We start from the raw sequence: 20,139 nt of genomic DNA, 5'->3' as shown, positions 1-20,139 counted from the left end.
TGAAACTGATAAGATACTGATTCAAGGTAACAGAGAGAAGATAAAATAATTACTCCACTCTCCTCTTGTCTTCAAGCAAAGAAAACATTTTCTTTCGTAGATTGGAAAAAACTGAGGGTTTTTTCTGCTTTTTAAAGTGGTCTAATACAAGGGCAAGGCAGTTAGTTTTTTAATGCTAATGTAGCAATGGAAAACAGAAATTTACTACAACTCTTAGACAGCTTCAAAAGCAGAATTAAAGGGGTGGAAATTAACATAGCAAGTCTACCAGAGCTCTTAGGTACAGTTATGCTATTATAGACAAATCACCATAGATAAGGTTAGGACACCACTTCTGAAGACATGCTGTATGTTTTGTGTTCAAGGAAAGTTCCAGGAAAAAAGGTGTGTATTTTTTTTCCTGAAATTTTCAGTGGGTATAGCTCCTGAATATATTTGAACTTCCATAAGATTTACTGTCTGGAAATATTCATTAGTAGTTTATTTGAAATTTGAACAATGTATAAATATTAATTCAGTTTGTCATTCTGTCAGAAAGAGTAAATGATGTCTTCAGAGTCTTAGGCGACCTCTCAAGTGTTGTTCTTATTTATTTCTCCAGCCTTGCTTTCAGACTTGGATGAAAAATTCACCTATGTAAAGCAAAGTCTAAGGCCTTCATCAATGATTCACCATAGCCATAATGATGAAGTCAGATCTATCTTTTCCAACAGGAAATCTTTGCGAACTCACAGATAAAAGGAGTTTTAATGAGTTCTGCTGTTTTTAAGGCATGAAGTCTATTCTTCTAAGCTATTTATTCACTTTACGAAAGAAAAGATCAAGAAATGAGTAGCAGAAGACTTAATTAAACCTATTATGTGTCTGTCATGATGACACTATGGTAACAAATCCATACAACTCTTACTTTAGAATCTCATGTTTAACAGCAACAAAGAGTTTAAGCATGTGCTTAATTTTAAGCATGTACATAATCCAATCAGTTTCAAAAATATTATGCAAATATTTTAAGATTAAATACCTTTTGGACTAGGGCGAAAGTTCTTAGCACCTAACACCATTGAACTTAGTTGTATAAGATGAATGTTTCTATAAGCAAGAAAGTAAGTATCACTGTAACTAAAATTCAAATAACTTGGTTATCCAAAGTTGAAACTAACCAAAAAGATCTAATTTGACTCAAAGCTTAAGTTTTCACCGTGTTTATCTGAAAAAATACAAACTTATGATTTAAAACTCTTTCTGATTCTCTTAGCAAAAGAAAGTGTTGGATTTGCAGAATTGCAAAGTAAATATATGCAAGTGGCTTGAACATTTATGTGGTAAATTGTGGTTCAGATGTTTGATCTTAGGCAGGTAGATATAGTCAATTTGGAATCTGCACTTTTTTTCAATTTCTCTTTAGATTCAAGTCACTTGTATTTTAGCTCATGCACAAATTCCAAAAGTAGCCATAACTGAGAAAATAATATTAAAGTTTAATTTTTAAGCCCTCCCTATAGGTAATACAAATTTCTAACAGAAATGAGAGGAGGCAAGAGACCAAACCATCTAACTTGTGTGTTTAGTGTGCAACTTACTTCATAACACTTTTACACTTTGTGATTAGGTTTCATATTCTCAAAGCATTTTTTATGTTGCCCACCTGAAAATTAAAAGTTTTTCAACAAAGCTGTGTTTCCGCTTGCAGAACTTTTTGAAATGACTGCTTTTTTTTTTTTTTTTTTTTTTCCTCCCTTCATATATTGTCTCTTAATGCAGCAAAACCTGAAGCTAGAATAACTAGCTTTCCCTTTTCCATTTCCTTTCACTGCATAGTCTTTAAAGGTAAGTCTGAGATATCAATAACTTTTCCGTATAGCCAACCACACCCAAAAGTACAAAATTCATTAGAGGCAGGATGGGCTGAAGGCATTTAGTAATTATTCCTCTAATGTCTTTACATTTTAATTAACTGATTAGAATCATGTTAAGAAAACAACAAACTTTGTATATGAACTCCTCTTTGTGATTGTGAAGTATACATGATATTTGAAGGTGTAGCAAAATGATAGCTTTTTATCTTTTTAACAGCCTGCTAAAACTTCTGAAATGTAACTTTACCCACATGAATTTTGCAATCAAGGATTCTGACTTACTTGACATTTTGTCAGTGTTTAATCTTTTTTCCCTCAGTTTTTCTGCATAAAATACTATCGAAGGCAAAAGAAATTCCTGGAAAAAAATGTTTTTATTTACAGCATAGGGCATTTTTTTAATTATTTTTTTTTCTTACTTTCTTAAAATAGTATAAAATAGGATGACCTTGGGCATGAGACAACAGAAGAAATTTAAAGGACATAAAAAAAGATAATTTTTCCTGTGTTTAAATCTTCAAAAATATTTGCTATGACAGTTTGAAATTTCGAGAAGACCTTTAACTGCACATAAGTGGTCTTTTGGCTTTGCTCCATCAAGATAACCAATGATACAGGAGGCTATTTCAAATGTTTTATCTCTAAAAATGTCTTAAATAATGTTAATTTTCTATCTCTTTCTTTCAAATCCAAAGACATCATATAAGTATTTCAAAGTCCTATATTAATTACGCACACATTTTCAAATTATATAGTACATAAACATTTATAATTGCAATGCATCACCAGTGCTGAACTACATGAAAATAACCACAGCAACTGGGTGACTATGCAATGGCGAGAAAACTGAGCCGATGTAATAAACATGCTCTCCTTCTTCAAGTTCTGTGATATTTTGCATAGGCACATCACAGCACATGTTTCCTCAAGACATTGTCAGAGGCCTTGTTTAATGGTCCCTCTTTTTTTTCCTTTAGAGCTTTATGTCATTTCTTTCTTTAATTAGAAGAACAGGTCTTCAAGCTGCAAATGTAGCTATTTTTCACAGCAGTACAAACCATACAATCAAGCAAGTCCATGAACTTAATTTTTATTTTTTTTTTCCATGAAAGTGGTACATTTCTAAGCTTCTGGAATCCACAGATTTCAGTGAAAAAAGGGAAACAATGCCATTGTATGTGCCTCAATATTTAATAATCAGAAATGCCTTGGCTTATAAATTACCCTCCAAGCCATTAGAACCCAGTGAAATTGCAGGACACCCATTACTTCAATTACTTCAAGGTTAGTATCTTTCCTTTCAAAAACCTTTTTCAATGCCTTATTTTCTCTCTTGCTGAAAATAACTGGGGACATACCACCCTGTTGTTAACAATCAATACTATAAAATGTCCTTCTTCAACAATACGGAAATGCTATTGTACAAGCATGATGTAAAATTCTTATGTTTATTTCAGGGTACTGTAAGCTAATCTTTGTCCAGTCCATCTCTATCTATCTATATAAATCTTTAGAGCTCAACGCTCACAAGTTATTTCAGAAAGGTTGTGATTACACTGCAGAAGTTTTCCTAGATATGAAGAAGTCTCTGAAATACTATGTTTTAAATCATAAAACCATCCTTTATGCTATAAAGATCTTCCTTCTAAGTGTCTAAAAAGTACATTTCAGTTTCTTAAAACAAGGAAAGACTATTAGCACTTTGGGAATCAGTGTAAACTTTTTATCACCTGAGATATCAGGATGAAAGTATTCTATTATTTGCTTCAAAAAAAAATTACCTGAACTATCTGGTCAAATTCAAGACAATGTCTTAAATATGATTAAACTGAAATCAGAATTAAAATATTTTATTACATTTACTTTGGATCTGATTTGCTACAAAAAATTATGTGATATCAGCTTCTGACAGGTTGCTATGAGTTTACAGTATGGTGACATCAATTTATACTGCGAGTTACTTCTACTATCAGCAAGTTTGCTGACAACACCAAGTTGTGTGGTGTGGTCAACACACTGGAGAGAAGCAATGCCAGGCTTGAGAGGTCAGCCCATGACAACTTCATGAAGTTCAATAAGGTCATGTGCAAATCTTGTACCTGGGTCAGGGCAATCCCAAGCACAAATACAGGTTGAGCAGAGACTGGGCTGAGAACAGCCCTGAGAAGAAGGATTTGGGGTTGCTGGTTGATCTATGTTAAAAAAATTACTACTCACATGCAAACTGAAGAACAGCCTCTCTGCTTAAAATACTGCCAAATGTGTTGGTGGTTAAACACTGATATTGTCCAGAATCCTTCATTTCACTGGGGTTGTTGATGATCAAACTTCCTTCTATTAAACTGAAGCGATAATCACTTTCAATGTCAATTTCAGTTCCATTTCGAAGCCATCTGAGTAAAAAAGAAAGAAACTACTTGAGCATTTAAATGGCAGAAGGAAGGCATCAAGCTTAGTATACAGAATCTGGCAGCCCCAATAGGTACAAGGTTGACAGCTACTCAAAGACACTCTGTGCAGTAACCCATTGCTTTGGCAAAGCCTTCGATGGAGACATTCCACAACACATGCTTGACAAAAGCTGTTTTTCTGAAAAAGATAAAACAACAACAACAACAAAACCACAAGGAAAATAATTAATTCAACCTCTGAAAAGAAAACATGTTTTTTGTTTTGCCTGTGCTGAATCAAATGAGTAACATATTTTTTTCCCTGAAGAACATTATCATCCAGAAAGGCTTCAGACTTGAAAGCTGTGTGGCAGATGCATCCTTTATGTAAAAAAAAGGACTTTTACCATGCTTACAATAACAAAAGTTTCAACTAATATTCTATCATTAAAGCCTTAGGACCACATGAGCTTAGAGTAAGCAGAGCTGAGTCTGCTCTGCATGAGAGCAAGGAACCTTTTTTTGCTATTCTTTCAGCATGTATTCTTCTGGGCCCAAGAAATAGAGAAACATGATTTAAATATAGAAGGCAAGACCTGTGAAGATCAAGGAGGTAGATTTATGTACTTAGGCTGTTTTAAAACAAAGGTTGTTGGCAATGGACAAAGGCAAAATAATAACAGCTGGGACAGTATAAATGATCCTCAGAGAATTCTGGGACAGGAGAGGTTGAAATTAGCTGGTGGCTGGTCAAAGGTAATGCCTGGCAGCTACCAGGAAAGTGGATGCTCAGACCTGAAGAGGAGGAAGAGGAGTTAGCAGAAGGAATGGTAAGTCTGGGAGGTGTGTGGGGGTGAAAAGAAAAGCCTGAACAGGAAAGACAGGGATAGGAGTGAAGATAAGGTGGAAAAAGCCAGTCTGTAGAATACATTACAAAGTATCACACCTGAGCCAAAGCATTGAATAACTCCTGAATCAACACTTCACTTTTGAGGTTTCAGAAGTAACCTAAGAGTCTCGTAATTTTTCTGCTGCTTGAGTAAGTTTTGGGGGTGTTTTGTTTGTGGCTTTTTTTCCCTCTAGATAGTATCTGCCAAAAGGCCTCACCCCTCTCATTCTCCAGACTGAAAAAAACAAATCTTGCAATAGTCCCTTGGCTGCAAGAGAAAAGATTTCGTAGGCTCATAATAGAATCATAGAATGGTTTGGGACCTGAAAGATCATCTAGTTTGAACCCCCCTGCACGGCAAAGAAGACCTCCAAGTAAACCAGGTTGTTCAGAGACCCATTCAACCTGGCCTTGAACACTTCCAGGGAGGAAGCACCCACAACTTCCCTGGGCAACCTGTTTTAGTGTCTCACCACCCTCACAGTCAAGAATTTCTTCCTAATGTCTAACTTAAATTACCTTATTCCAGTTTAAAGCCATTGTTCCTTGTCCTATCACTACATAGCCTTGTACAAAGTCTCTCCCCAGCTTTCTTGTAGGCCCCCTTCAGGTAGAATAGAGAGGGCCTTCAGATAGATTTAACAGGCTCCAGCATTCTGGAATAACCTCTGGGGGAAGAGGAAAGAGGGATGGGTGGCTGTGCAATATCTCAATTAAAGAATAATAATCCACATAAGAAGACTTTTTAGATTTGGTTTTGTGTCAAACTGTATAGAACATGAAGTTGTTTAAAGAATGCAAAGAAGAGATAAGCAGTGTAAACAGGTGTGCATTGCTAGTTTGCAGTCACTCTGCAATTTCAAAGTTGCTTCAGGAAAATGTCAGTCATTTCTAAGCTTTGCCAGAGTTCAGCAAAGACTGGAAGAACTTGGCAATATCTAGACTCCAGAGGCAACTTCAGCAAAGCAAAATGATTATCAGTTCACACTATCTTGTTAACGTTCATGGTGAATGCGGTACTGACAGCAGAATTCAGATGCAGTAGCTCTGAATTTATCTTAACCCAAAGATCAGAAATGCCAGAATTAGGATGAACTATGCACTGTTATTTGCTTTTTTCGTGTTTGGACTTGTGATCACAGAGGACCCCTACTTCACTTAATGGAGGAAACACTGTTGACAATATCTTTAAGTTGCAAAGGGTATTAGGGAAATGCCTGTAACATGTACTATGTTTTTCAAGAGATTCATACATAGCAGAGCTAAAAAGAGTAGAAACTTTTCACCCTGAACAATTTATTAATTATTTGGGATTTTTAATTAAATAATAACAAAAAATTAACTTTTACATATATATTCATATATCTATATGAAATAAAAATTCAAAATTAATTGATACAGAAATTATGGGAGATTTAAGTAAAGGAAAAGTGAAACTTGCATGTTTGGGCATTTCCAAATGGGAACTGACACAATATGAAGTTGCTTTAATTAGCTTTCTTCACTTAAGTTTCACTTTCAGTTAAATTGAATGTAAAACTGTGTTTTCGTAGTGCTACCCAAAAACTTTGGATATTTATGGCTGTCTGCCTATATATCCTGTGGTCCATTCTGAATGATTGTATTCCCTTCATGTAATCCAAGCACTTTAGAGGAAAAACAACACTTAATTGTGGAACATGTTTTCTTCTGACTGATGTGGAAGGATAGAAACCCAAATAAGGGGTAACATTTTTCCTTGAAGACAAGTGATAGATAATATTTAAAAATATTCTGATTTGTCTTAGGCCAATTTTTTTTTCAAGGAGAAATATGATCATGAAATGATACTGACAAGAAAATTATATTCAGCTTACATGTGTCCTAAGTAAAATAGGAAACACAGTGTTTGAAAAGCAGTGAAAGCAGGGTAGTGAAGTGTCATCTCAGGGAATTCTGCATCTGCCTTTAACTCAGTAACACTGATGATCTATGAGATCCCACTGGATGCTTGTGAATGTCTGTGTTTCTCACTGAAGGCATCTTATTTATGTTCTTCATTGTACAGGTCCTGACTTGTGATTCTAAAGTATAATTTCCATAAACGCTGATGAAATTGAATCAGTTTATTGTCAGGAGTTATTCCCTGAATCAATGCATCTAGATAGATTTAGACTGGACCTCAGAAAATTAAAATTTGCTGTTTCCCCTTGAGCAAGAGGAAAAAAGCTCTTTGCAAGGAAGGAGAAAATCTGAAATGATGTGAGCATTCTCCATGCTATTAAATGAAGTAATATCCTAAAAAAAAAAAATAAAAAAAAATTGTAAACAGGTTCTGAACACCATCATAAGTTATATGTTAGTTTTGGTATTTTAGAGCTCTTTAAATGTTCTTTTAATGGAGCTTTAAAAAAAAAAAAAGTTGTACTGTATTTTGTTTTGGGGTGAAACTAATTTTTAGCAGCATGGGTCTGACAGCCCGTGTAAATAAAGATGTCTATTGTTCAGTGGTTGCAGACAACAGAACAGGGTGTTTAAGTGACATGGAAATGCTGATTCTCCTCAGTACTTCATATGCCAAACATCGGGCAGTGACATGCAACAGACCTTTGCCTATGGACAGGCTTTTTCGAGGCTGAATTCCCTCTGCTCCTGCCATAGAGAACTGCATATACCTGACACTGTAGTTTATATCTCTTTTCCCTTCCTCTGAATGGCAGTGCATATTGCATATGCTGTGCAGGCAAGTGGCAGCAACAGAAGTTAAACTGTGCTATAAGAACAGGGCCTTTAGGGTCAGAGCTTTCCTTGCATGAACAGCAGTCAGGGCAGTTTGTTTATGAGGCTGCTGACACCAATTAATCTCTGGAGAGCTGAAGGAATGGGTATAACAAAATCATAAAAAAGCCCAGGTTGGAGGGGACCTTGCAGTCCAGGCTTCCATGGGAAGGGGAGCCTAGATGAGATTATCTATCACCTTGTTCAATTGCATCTTGAAAACCTCCAGTGATGGGGACTCTGATACATGACTGAAGAGGTTATTTAAGTGAATGATTGTTCTCACAGAAAATATTCCTTTCTTATATTGAGATGAAACTTCTCTTGTTATGAAAAATCTCTTCTATCTGTTGCCCCTTGCCTTCTCCATGTGGTTCCCTGTGAAGAGAGAACCTCCATCTTCTTAGTAGCCACCCTTTTTGATACTCTGATACCTGTATTTGTTGGTTGCATTTCACTGGGAAAATGCAGAAAATGGTTGGACCATGAAAGAAAGGAAATGACATAGGTTCTCCAAAAATAAAATCTCCACAATACTGATGAGGTTGTCTGAGAGGGCTGGTAACAGGTCTTCCCTCTTTTAATGGGAATTTGTGCCTTTTTTCCATGGTCACATGCTATGTTTAATGGACTGCTAGCACTTTTAAGAGTATGTAGAACAAATGTACATTTTTTATATCAACAAAACAGAAAATACATAATTGAAATTATTTAAGGAATGCCAATAAGGAAGAATGCAACATAGCTTTCATCCCACACAGTGAGGAGTTTATGAAATTCTAGTAGCTTTACTTTGTAGCTTTATAGATGCTTAAAAAAATATATAAAAAAATTCTGATGTTAGCTGTTACAGACACGTCAAAAAAATGGGCAGAGGGGGTGCCTCAACATGGATAGATACAATGCACAGAGAACATAACTTGAAACTTCACATATTGGTTTTCCTTTATTCATTACCATTGTCCTTCCTCCTTATTCAGAATCAGAAAAAGAACATTCAGTCAGTTGTGTCACAGAGCTGTTTCTGTTATGTTGTTCTCCAAAGCACACTGACTCTCACAGTGGGATTACAATAGCTAATATTCTGAAAATGAAATTTAAAAAAAATCTGAAATAGGTACCTGTATGTGGGAGTAGGATTTCCACGAGCTTGACAATTCAGAGATACTTTCTTCTCCTCAGAATCAGTTGGAAAGATTACATCATCTGGCTCTTGTACAAACACCGGCCCATAGTCAACACTTTCTGTGGAAATAGTAGTGCTGTAGTTTAGGAAGTCTGAATAAATGTAAATGTATTGTAGCTTTTAAAAAGTGAGATTAAAGTATGCAAATTTATGTTTGTTTTCCAGATATTCATTTCACATCACTTCAGATGCTATATTAAATTGCAATAGTGTTGTTTTGTTTTTTTTTTAAATGAAGAAATATTACTAAGTTAGCAGTAAAATATGTAATATGATTTCACTTTTCATTATGCATTAGAATGACTATCTCATCAGACATATTTTGATCTGCAGCCTAATCATCAGCTCAAGAGAATTCAGAAAGCATGAGGAGCAGAGTCTGTTTATACAGTGCAAGGTAAAGAAAAATTTTCCTACTGCTTGCAGCAGTTTATTTCACAAAGACCTAAGACAAAGTTTTCCCCTTAATGTAAAGGAGTTCCTTAGAAATATCACTTTCAAAATTAAAGGCAGCAAACGGTGGCTACTGTTAAATAACATAACAAAACCTGACATTTAATTTTCCTCCACACTCTTGTTTAATTTTGGCATGTATCTATATCTTAATATGAATTTATATTTCTGAACAAGAAAAGCTGGATAAACCCATTGAACACATCTATAAAGAGGGAAGTGCTACCTTCAAAAAGTAAAAGGTTGCAATTATAGCATTCAAGATCACATAGGCCTGAATAACTAAAATGCTCACTGTGCTCTAGAAGACTATGGAATTTTAATCAACTTGGACTTGCTCAAAACTCGAATGATTTATTCCATAACACTCTTCAAATTTAGAGCTCTAGTTTAATGACTTGGGTGAGAGGAGATAGTTACATTGTCCTACTACTTGCAATGAAACACAGGGGAGAAGGGTTTTCTCTGTGAGTTTTATGGTTTCATATGTTCACGTCATAAAAGTCCTCCAGTTGATACTGAGTGGTTTATAACCTCCTGACATATTTGTTCTATTAATATCATCCTGAAATAAGAAAAGTGAACCTGAAGGCTTTGGGTTTTGGACATTGACTTATAAAAATTATGTACTGCATTCTTCTTCAAAGTGCACACAACTTCAACAACATGTTATGGGCTCACAGTTTTGGGAACTGTGACATTTTTCATACCGCTAATAGTTTGAAAAAGTTTGGATGGACAGGAAAAGGTACACACGACTATGAGTCTTGGTAAAGAGAAGAAAGTCTTAGAGTCTGAAGAAAAATGAGAAGAATTGTACATCATAGTATGCTAGTCCTGAAATGCAAACTTCCATGTCCTTAAATCCTATGACATTTTGGGTTTCTCAGTTGTATTACCATACAGTGAAAAGACCACATGAAAACCCATTATGCTATTCAGCCTTCCTTTTTAGTGACTATACACTTATTACACACTTACTTTTTTTTGTCTTTTTGCTCTGCTATTCAAATGCAGACTTTGAAAATATCTTTATTTTCAGCTTTGTATGCTTCTACTGAAATAGATTTAAATAATTAGCCTGTCAATTTGTAAAGAGAGCAAATAAGAGTGTCACCAATTAGTAGTTTGTATTTTGCATAATTTTCAATCTTATTAGCCCCTTTAGTAAGACTGTGTGGATTGTGTTCTGCATATATACACTACTTCCATGTTTAGGTACATCAGTTGGGTGTATTGGCAGAAATATATTTTATGAGGCAGTTATCTGCATTATTTAAAATAAAAACCAACCATGATAAGTGATTTATGACATGTGCTTATATTACTAAGTTAAAATAACTCCAGTACTAAGTTTTGAGCATTACAGCTGCCACAAGGGCAATGGAAACAGCTGGCAAAACTTACTTTAAGAAACAAAATTAGGTGTAAAAAACACTGTATTGATCGTTTCTTATGATTTGGCTGCCTGCTTCTTACATTGCACAAGAGAAAATACTAGTGAATGTGGACCATAAATAATCAGAGCTCTCTCACAGAAATACTGTGTTGCACTTTTCTTTCAGAAAAATAACCATAACTCTTTAGGCAGAGGCTCACATTTTTAATGGAAGTGACCTAACACTTGTGCTGTGTGGAATGAGAAGAAGGTTTTACTTCTGCCTGAAGTGAAGATAAAGGTAACAAATAAAGTTCAGTACATGAAAGTAATTTTCCTAAAAGATTAAAATATGTAGTTAAGTGCAGACAAAAGTAACCAAAAAAGTTCAATGCAGTTGAGTCAATTTCCTAAAAGATGAAAAGATGTTGTTAGCTGCTTATCTGCATTTCAAATGGAGTGTGGAGTACTGGCAGAGATTATTTGGAGACTCAGAAGCAACATAATAATGAATGAGTTGCTAATCAGTTTACAGGTAAATTGACTGAATTATTTTTTAGCTAGATCATCTGGACTGCAACAGAATAATTGAAGAAAAGGACATGTTCAGAAGAGACCAAAGCACTTGCTGAACAGACAAGACTATATGGTTATTAATTATTTGGCTCAATAAATGAATGATTTTAAAAAAATGCAATAGTGTGTGACAGGTGATTTGCAAGAAAACGTAACAGATCACCTAATGATACCATCTTAATTCCAGTGATAAAAATGAAACTGAAAATCTTACGTACTGTGCCTCCTCTCTTTATTTCAAAAGCAATGAAGGAAACACTGCAGATACAAATATTTCCTTCAAATATTAAAAAAAAACAAAACAAAACAAACACAATTTTTTCTAATTAAACACATAATGCTATAAAAGCTGAAATAAAATGAAGCTTCAGTAGTTGTATCAATGACGGGCATCTAGCTTAACTAGCTGGTACTTTACCTCCTATTAGAGGTAATGCTAAGTCCTGGACTCTTAAAAAATTGGCCTGGAACATCAGTTGGGGTCTCCTGTATTCCCTTCTAACTGGTAAGTTTAAAGCTGCATTGAAACTGTGGAACTTAAGAATATTTTCCAGAAGCCAGCACACATTCTGCTAGCTCTGCTATTTCATGGTGGGGCAAGACTGAGGGATGCAGAGGCACACAGAGAGTCATAGTGTGAGGCTGCAGATCTGCAAAACTAATCAGTTATGGAGTCAGGACTGAGGAGAGATTTGGACTGAATTGTGACCCCACAGCCTGAAATCTCTTAAACAGAGTGATAGGAATAGCCACCCTAAATTTATGTAGTTAATCCATTTGTCTAGAAAAAAATTAAAAAACCCAAACATATATGTGCATGGCATCTCCCATAATACAGGTATTTCTAACATCGCAGGATAAAATGAACTTTCAGGAAAAATTTTAATACAATTTTGGCTGCCTTTTTTCATCTTATCAACTTATCAGCTGTTATTTTAAATAGCGATTAGTTATTAGAAGTTTTTTCAAATTGAAGACACATAAGGAAGCATAACCTTAATTTATTATTAAAAACCTTCAGTTCAGTGGTAAATGAATTGTTAATATTCAGTATTGAGATAAATTACTTCAAATTTCTCCTGTAAATTCTATAATGTTCATACTACTTCACCATTTTCAATTGGTCAAATTGTTTAATTTTGATTCTTGAATGACACCATGTCTTCTTAACCTTTTATACTGTCTGTGATGTTTCTGAGGCATGCATGGCCCCTGAGACAATAATGTTTAGACAAAAACCTGAAGTACTTGGAGAAAATATATATCTAATGATCACTACGGGATTTAATCAGCCTTCTCAGGAATTGGTGATTCTCATCCACCACTGCTTTTAGGGCCTGGAGATTATAGGTATGTGGCAATGAAGTGCAACAGTTGAAAAGCAAACTTTTCGACAACTTTGGTGTCACTGCCAATCTTGGTGCAGTCATTACTTGATTCAGAAATTCCAAACTGTATCTATACTAATAACAGCAGGAAATGAACTTGATGTCATTCTGCTTGAGTATTTCCTGTCTGAAGTGGGTGATCACATGAATTTCACCTGATTACTACTGGGAGTTTCTTAATTTCTCTTTGAAGAGTATTGCATCACTTCTTAAAATATTTATTTAGTCACCATCAAAAACCTAGATACAATTTATTCAGTGTAGAGCATAACTGCATATTGATTAATATTTACAGAGATTGTACATCTGTCCTTTTACAAACTAGGCTGGAGGACTGTTCAATTATGCTAAAGAAAGCTGATTAATAAGGATTAATAAGCTTTGGTTACTAGTCCCAAGTCTAATCAGCTGCATCAGTCTGCTATTTCTGATGAGACTCTTCCTTGAAAAATTAATCTCTGGGTCTTACCACAGTTTGATCATGAATAGTTGTAACAGAATGTTCTTTGAGACCTTATGCTAATCTCATGAGTAACCATGGTGAGGGTTAGGTTTTTTAGATGACAGCAGACAGGAATGATTGCTGAGAAAAAAGAGAAAAAATGGGCCTGATTATAAAATCCACTTGAGCAACCTTACAGATACTCTATGGAATCAAACTGGTTTATGTATGTGTTCAAATTTTTACAGGATTAGAAAGACTAGATATTTGAGAACCATATAGGAGAAGTGTTCATAAACTAAAATTATCACCACTGCCACCCACATCTACAGCACCTACACTCCGACCAGTATTAATACAGTACATTTTATACTGGGGCAGGTTGATCTTGGCCAGCCTTCAGGCACCCACCAGCCACTCACTCACCCCCCCCAGGGGAGAAAATACAGTGAAAAAGCTTCCAGGCTGAGATAAAGACAGGGAGATCCCTTACAAGTTACTGTCATGGGCAAAACAGGCCCAGCTTGGGAAAACTTATTTACAGTTAAAATAGACTTTGATAGTGAGAAACAAAGACAAAAATTAAAGCAATGCCTTTCCCTCACCCCACTGCCTTTTTCCAGGCTTTCTTCTCCTCTGCCCTGACTCTTTCTGGCAATAAAGCTGACATGTGTGACACAGGAGCTACAGGAGGTCTCTGAAGTGGCCTCCAAAATAGACGTGCTCAGTCAGCTTATGAATACTGGGGAAGCAGGTATTCCTTCAGGTCTTGTCCATTTCATCTGCTCATGTCTCATTAGGAGCACTTTTTTACTGCAGATGGTGCTGGTGGATGCTTTGCTAGTGGCTCTGAAGGTGGACTAGAGAGATCTTAAGACAAACCATTTGTTTTCAGCTGACACACTGACACTGACACACTGACAAAATTTGTCCAAATGGCAGTTGGAAAAAGGGTGATGAGTAATTTAGCAACATTTTTTAAAAACTCACAAGTTTTTACAGGACTGGGAAAACAATGGTTTCTTTTCTCTCTTTTTTCTTTTGCTCATTTTTCAAAGGCCTGTTTAGCTCATGTGGAGGTGGAATAAAACTCTAAAGAAAAGCTACAAGATACTATAAAATGATAGAACTTCTAAAGCAGCCTAAAAGGAGGGGTCACTAACAGATCATTCATCTTAAAATACACATTGGATTAATACAGATCCTACCCAGAAAAATACTCATTTGACATACCATGGACCAAACCATATCCCAGTGATCTGTCTGTCCTGGGCATTATGATCAGGAGACATTCAGAAAGTCATAGCAGTTGCTGATAAGGCTTTATATGTAGCTGAAATGTGCATATCAATAGCATTTTTTTAAATGACATAAAATTGTTTAATTTTATACTAGTCCTACTAAGTGAAAGCCACCTTTTGGTAAAGATGAATCAGGTTTTAGTGCTACTCATTATCAAACTCATTTTAAAGTGTCTTTCTTTCTTGGTTTCTTTTCAGTCTGTGCTTGTTGCATGCACTTCAGGTAATGACTCTATAGGATGTTCTGATTAACTTTAGTTACTATGAAAACAAACAGTTTAATATGTTCAGTATATTCTGAAAGTATTCTGGGTTTATATATAATCTCTCTGCTTTCAAAGAAAACGTATTTCTTTATTCAACTAAAATGTAGAAACCCTCTTTTTTCAGCTTAAAAAAAAATGAAAAAAACATATTAGCTTCAGCGATAATATTGATTTTTTAAGTAGGTTCTATAAAACAACCTTTCACTTAACATCTAAGAAATAATTACTATCCATTTTAATACCCCTATAATCTGTCAAAATATAAATTCCCTTTACTATAATGAAAAAGAAGAAGCCCACTAATTCATCACAGAAAAATATGTTCCAATTATTAAATCTGTGTGTAACATATTTTAACATTAATGAAGGTGGGTGCAATTTACAATAATTATTTTGCATATATAGAAGCAGACACACACATATATATGTATGTGTATTTATACACACATGCATTTCTAAGATACATTTAATCTTAAAACTATGTTTGATTTAACTGAAAAGCTAAGGGGCTTTGTGGCATTTCCTTTAGGCAGGTAAGTTCAGGCAGATACATAAGCCCCAAGGTATGTATATTGATTCTAGTTTGTTGCATGCTGGAACAGCATACAGTGCATGTATGACTGAGTTTACACAGCAAAGGAGATAACATTATTTTCATATTTTCAGATTTATATTTTCTGAAGCAGATAAGTTTATTTGCTTATTAGGCAAGATATGGCAATTTTTTCCTGTTGCTTGAAATGTTTTCTGTTCTGTAGCCTGAAACAAATGCATCTGCTTAAAATTTAGTTTATACTATCTGAACTGCATGCCACATTAATCAATACTGTGCAGTATTTTTTTAGCAATGAAATAAACTTAGTAGTTTGTGTCTTTAATTCAGACTAGTAAATTCTGAATCTAGCATGTGGTGTGGAATCAGGAGTTGTCATTCAACAAAAAAAAGATTCAGATCTTGCACAACTCGAGATTAATTGATTCAACACTTTCAGTCGTGAACTGGGTAATATTCTGCATAGAAATCTTTAAGAAATAATGTTTTAACAGGTGATGTTTAAAAAAATTCAAAATCATATATGAGAAATACTGAAGTAAGCTGAAAAATTCTCCTGCTTTTGAAAAATCTTTCAAAGATTCAGAGAGCACAACTAGACTTACCATCCTGTTTGAAGGCTTCTGAAAAGTGGTGAAGATTTGTTGGGGAGTGATAATGTTGTGCAGCTCCTCTCCAGCCCGGTGAAGACAGACTTCCTATTGAAGGACTGCTTAAGCGAGGTCTGTTCTTTGAATTAAATGAGGCTAAAGGTGAGCTACCAGATTTAATTCTTAGGATAGCAGCATATGAAGTGGGGAGACCAGGAACAGCTTCTGAATAATCTGGAGAAAAACACAAAAAACCCCAAAAAGAAACAAGAAGTGAATACTGAATAAAAACAAAATCTATCGCTTCTCAAAAAAATACCTAGCTACACAGTAGAAAAGTTTTATCTATAGAAGGAGTGCCAGAGACACCCTGGACTCCAGAGGACTTAGCTTCTAGACAGAACTGGGTAGCACCATGGAGCTCTAAGGCAGAAAACTTCCCTGCAGTTTCAACACAATACAAAAATCAGGTGGTTATTTAATTTCTTACCTATGGTAATGAAGTTTTCAATATTTTTAATTCTATTTCTATGATCTTAACTCAATAGTAGAAGAGCGTCTGCCAAGCCACCATATTTCCTTCATAGCCTTGTATTACTTCGTGTATGCAGTTCAAAAAACACTTGCTGAAGCTAAATGTTCACTTCAATACTACTCTGCAAACCAAGTGGGCTAGCTAAAAAGCCCAAGAGACATACTTGCACAAATATCTTTCCCAAAAGCATACAAATGCCAAAGTCACCTCCTTTTCTACCTCTGCAACTTCCCTTATTTTCCTTTTCTGCCTGTACTTAAAATTTCAGTGCCTACAAACAAAGAGCAATGCCCAAGGTTTTGGTCCCTGTGTAAGGCCAAATAGAAGAGAAATAAATAAATTATATTATTATAATAGATTAAAACGATCACTCAGGATATGCAGGAACAAAGCAAACAGAAATATTGAAATCAATAGTCCTTAATATGCAACAGTTTTAACATGAGAAGAACATTTAAAAAATACATCTGTATAGATGAGCAAAGGGACTCAAACTGCATATCAAGAGAGCCTATGAAGGAACCAGTTTTGTGGGGGGACAGTGGAAGTAGCTGGCAGAGAAAAAAGATCATTGTTCTGTCATCTCTGCTGCTGACAAGTATTTATAAATTGGACATTCTTAACATTGTCATAACATGAACAGTGAAAAACTATGAGTGTTCAAAAGCTTTGAACAGCAGCACACTCAGCTGAAATACAATATATTTAAAATATTAGTTCATGGCCTTGCTGAAGAACTTTCTGAAAAACATGGTAAGCATAAACATAATTTGAACAATTTCATGTTTCACATTGTTTAAAATAAGAGAAATATGCATTTTTCTTTATTAAGATTGTGACATGGAACACTTAAGTATCTTCCAGGTGTAAGAAGATGTCGTTTCAGCACAGTATTTATTGTCTCTGATCAGATGATAAAAATGCACTTCTTCTATCATGTAGAAGAAGCTGGAATTTAGCAGACACAATATTTTAAAACTACCATTTTAAACTATGCAAGATCTAAATATACATATCTCATTTAAAATTTGGATTTAAATACAGGTTTTGGCAATCACATGGAAAAGGCACAAATAAGGAGAACTCAAAATTTTTCATCTTGGTCTTATGAACCATGTAATTTCTATTATACATCATGCTGTTTTTTGTATAATAAATGTAACGTTATCTTTCTTGGTCCACAAAGAGAGGGAGAAACAAAACATCATCATGCTAAATTAATATGTAGTGTGAAAATACATCTTACAAGACCTCTTGAAATCTTACCTTTGGAATACAAATGTGATTTCATAAAAATACCTTAGATTGTATTTTTAATACATTCAACATTTTGCAATAATGATGTATTTTAGTTCATCTAAAGTAAAATTTTTCCATAGGGGGAAAGCAAAGTAAAATCTTCCCAGTTCCAGGGGAATATTAAAAAAAAAAAAAAAAAAAAAAAGTTAAAAATTTCATAATAAAATCTATTCCCATTAAAATAACTTATTTCCATTTTGATTTATTTGAGGTCAGAATCTCAAGGTCATTGTGGTTTCTTGAATAAATTTTTATATTTTTCTCTTATTTTGGTCTCACCAAATGCTAGTTAATCTTATGAACAAAAATATTTTTGGCCTAACAAGTATACATTATTTCAGATAAATGCAGGAATGTCCATGTTTAAACTTACCACATTAAATGCTTAATGCATAATGGACATTTTTCTCATAAGCAGAGAAGGAAGATATTCCATGAGGAATATGGACACAGGAAAGGGATAAAAGTCTCCTACACAGTCTACATCAGAGGATGGAAATCCTTAGTGGTGAGCATAGCAGTCCTGGTGCAAGGAGAGCTAATTAGTTTGGCATTGGAGCTCCTCTGATCATCACAGCTCAGATCCTCTGATATCCCCTGGGTTGTTGAAACCCTCTCTAGAAATGCTGCAGGAAATGTGGAAGTGGGCAGATTGGGATGCAGTTCTGCTTTTCTCTGATGAAGTTGGGATGTGGCCAGATCGTAGCTGGTAACAAGGATGCAAGGCACCATGAAAAGGACTCTTTCTTTGAAAAGACACAACATCTGTCTTCTAAATACATATATATCCTTCTGCTTGTACTCCATTGTGAACAAATGATCTGTAATTTATTTGAGACAGACGAAGAACTAAAATTAAATGCTGGATTAGAAAGCATGGTTTCACAGAACTATTCCTGTGTATATTTTCATACGTAAGTAAACTATTACATACTTCGAACAGGGATACATGATTAGAACCCATTTCTACTGCATTAAAAAAAATAAAGTTAAGAAAAAAAAGTGGTGTGTTTTCCTGCAGTGTGCACACAGAAGAAATGCACACACTGGAAGGAATTTTCCTTTATAATAAAAAACTGCAGGCCTGCCTTTGGTCCAAACTTTACAACACAGCATAATAAACCTTAATAAGATTTCCAAAGGAAACATGATTGCAATCACATCTATAATGAATGTACTTACTGTTCCTTGAGTATTTTCTGCAGATACAGGCACTTTTCTATTTTCAGCACGGTATTTTAGCTCTATGCTATTTGCCCCATGGCAAAGGACATGAATTTGGGAAAACTTTATGTCAGTAGTTTTTCATCAAATGAAACATACATTGTGTGACTGAAATATTGTTAGACTGTTAAATGTACTATGTGCCATACACATATCAGTAATAAAACTGTAATGTCTGAAGATCTTCTAACCTATGAAGTCCGTTTGTTGACAACAGAAAATAACTCCTTAGATGATGTTCCGGAGTATATCAACTATTCTACCTTGAGAAGATTCAGATAATTATTCTTATGTCATTTCATTGGGAAAACTATGAAATAGTCTTCATTGATGTGTATATAGAAAGACTTTCTGTGCAAGCTGGAGAGTTTGACCTTTATATTGATTTTTTTTCCCAAAGAAATGGAGATTAGTAATCAGAAATTAAATACTAACACTAATAATCAGATTCTTAGACAGACAAACTATTCCATGTAGCTTCTATGTTCCTATTGCCCTGTCTTGTCAGCTCGGAAACTGGGTGAAGCAAGCACACAACTCTTCAGGCTTCTACATAAGCACACTATTTTATAATTCTTCCTTTTGTTTTACATATTACATTTTTCAGTTCAATGAAATACTGAGCACAGAATGCAGTCAGGCTCCTTCTGCTCTAGTGAGACTGCCATTTAACTCCCCTCCTTACTGTATCTCTCATTCTCTGCCATCTCCACTTTCTTCCATAAATTCTCTCTGAAGAGAAGAGGAGAGGAGGAACAGGAGAGGAACATCTTTCTATCAGGTTCCGCCAGATCATCCAGCAAACATGTTAAGACAGAGAAGCTTCCTTCCCCCCAGCTGCCCAGGCACAAAAGAAGAACAAAAAGTAGTATGTATATGTAAGGTTACAAGTAAACACATCAAGAATTACACTGAATCCATTTATCACCAAACCAAATTGCAGATTATACGCCCACGGAAGAGAAAAATAAGCATTAATCCTTTTGAAATTGTACTATGAAATATTTTTACTCTAATTGAAAGGTCATGCCAACTTACGAGACGAGGCATATTAAA

At 35.0% G+C, this 20,139-nt stretch overlaps 1 protein-coding gene across 3 annotated transcripts in view; it reads right to left on the bottom strand.

The window, feature by feature from the left end:
* The window catches only part of CNTN5 (contactin 5), a 628,741-nt gene that overhangs the window by 227,192 nt on the left and 381,410 nt on the right, over positions 1-20,139 (bottom strand). For all 3 annotated transcript variants that reach the window (XM_051643085.1, XM_051643105.1, XM_051643094.1), the window contains 3 exons: positions 16,041-16,259; positions 9,014-9,137; positions 4,074-4,249 (listed from right to left, as the gene is read on the bottom strand). In XM_051643085.1, coding sequence (XP_051499045.1) covers positions 4,074-4,249; positions 9,014-9,137; positions 16,041-16,259 — 519 coding nt within the window. The remainder of the gene's footprint in view (positions 1-4,073; positions 4,250-9,013; positions 9,138-16,040; positions 16,260-20,139) is intronic.

Source organism: Apus apus, chromosome 1, assembly GCF_020740795.1.
Source record: "Apus apus isolate bApuApu2 chromosome 1, bApuApu2.pri.cur, whole genome shotgun sequence".
NCBI lineage: Eukaryota > Metazoa > Chordata > Aves > Apodiformes > Apodidae > Apus > Apus apus.
The sequence above is the reverse complement of the archived record's forward strand: the minus strand, read 5'-3'. Positions and strand labels throughout refer to the sequence as shown.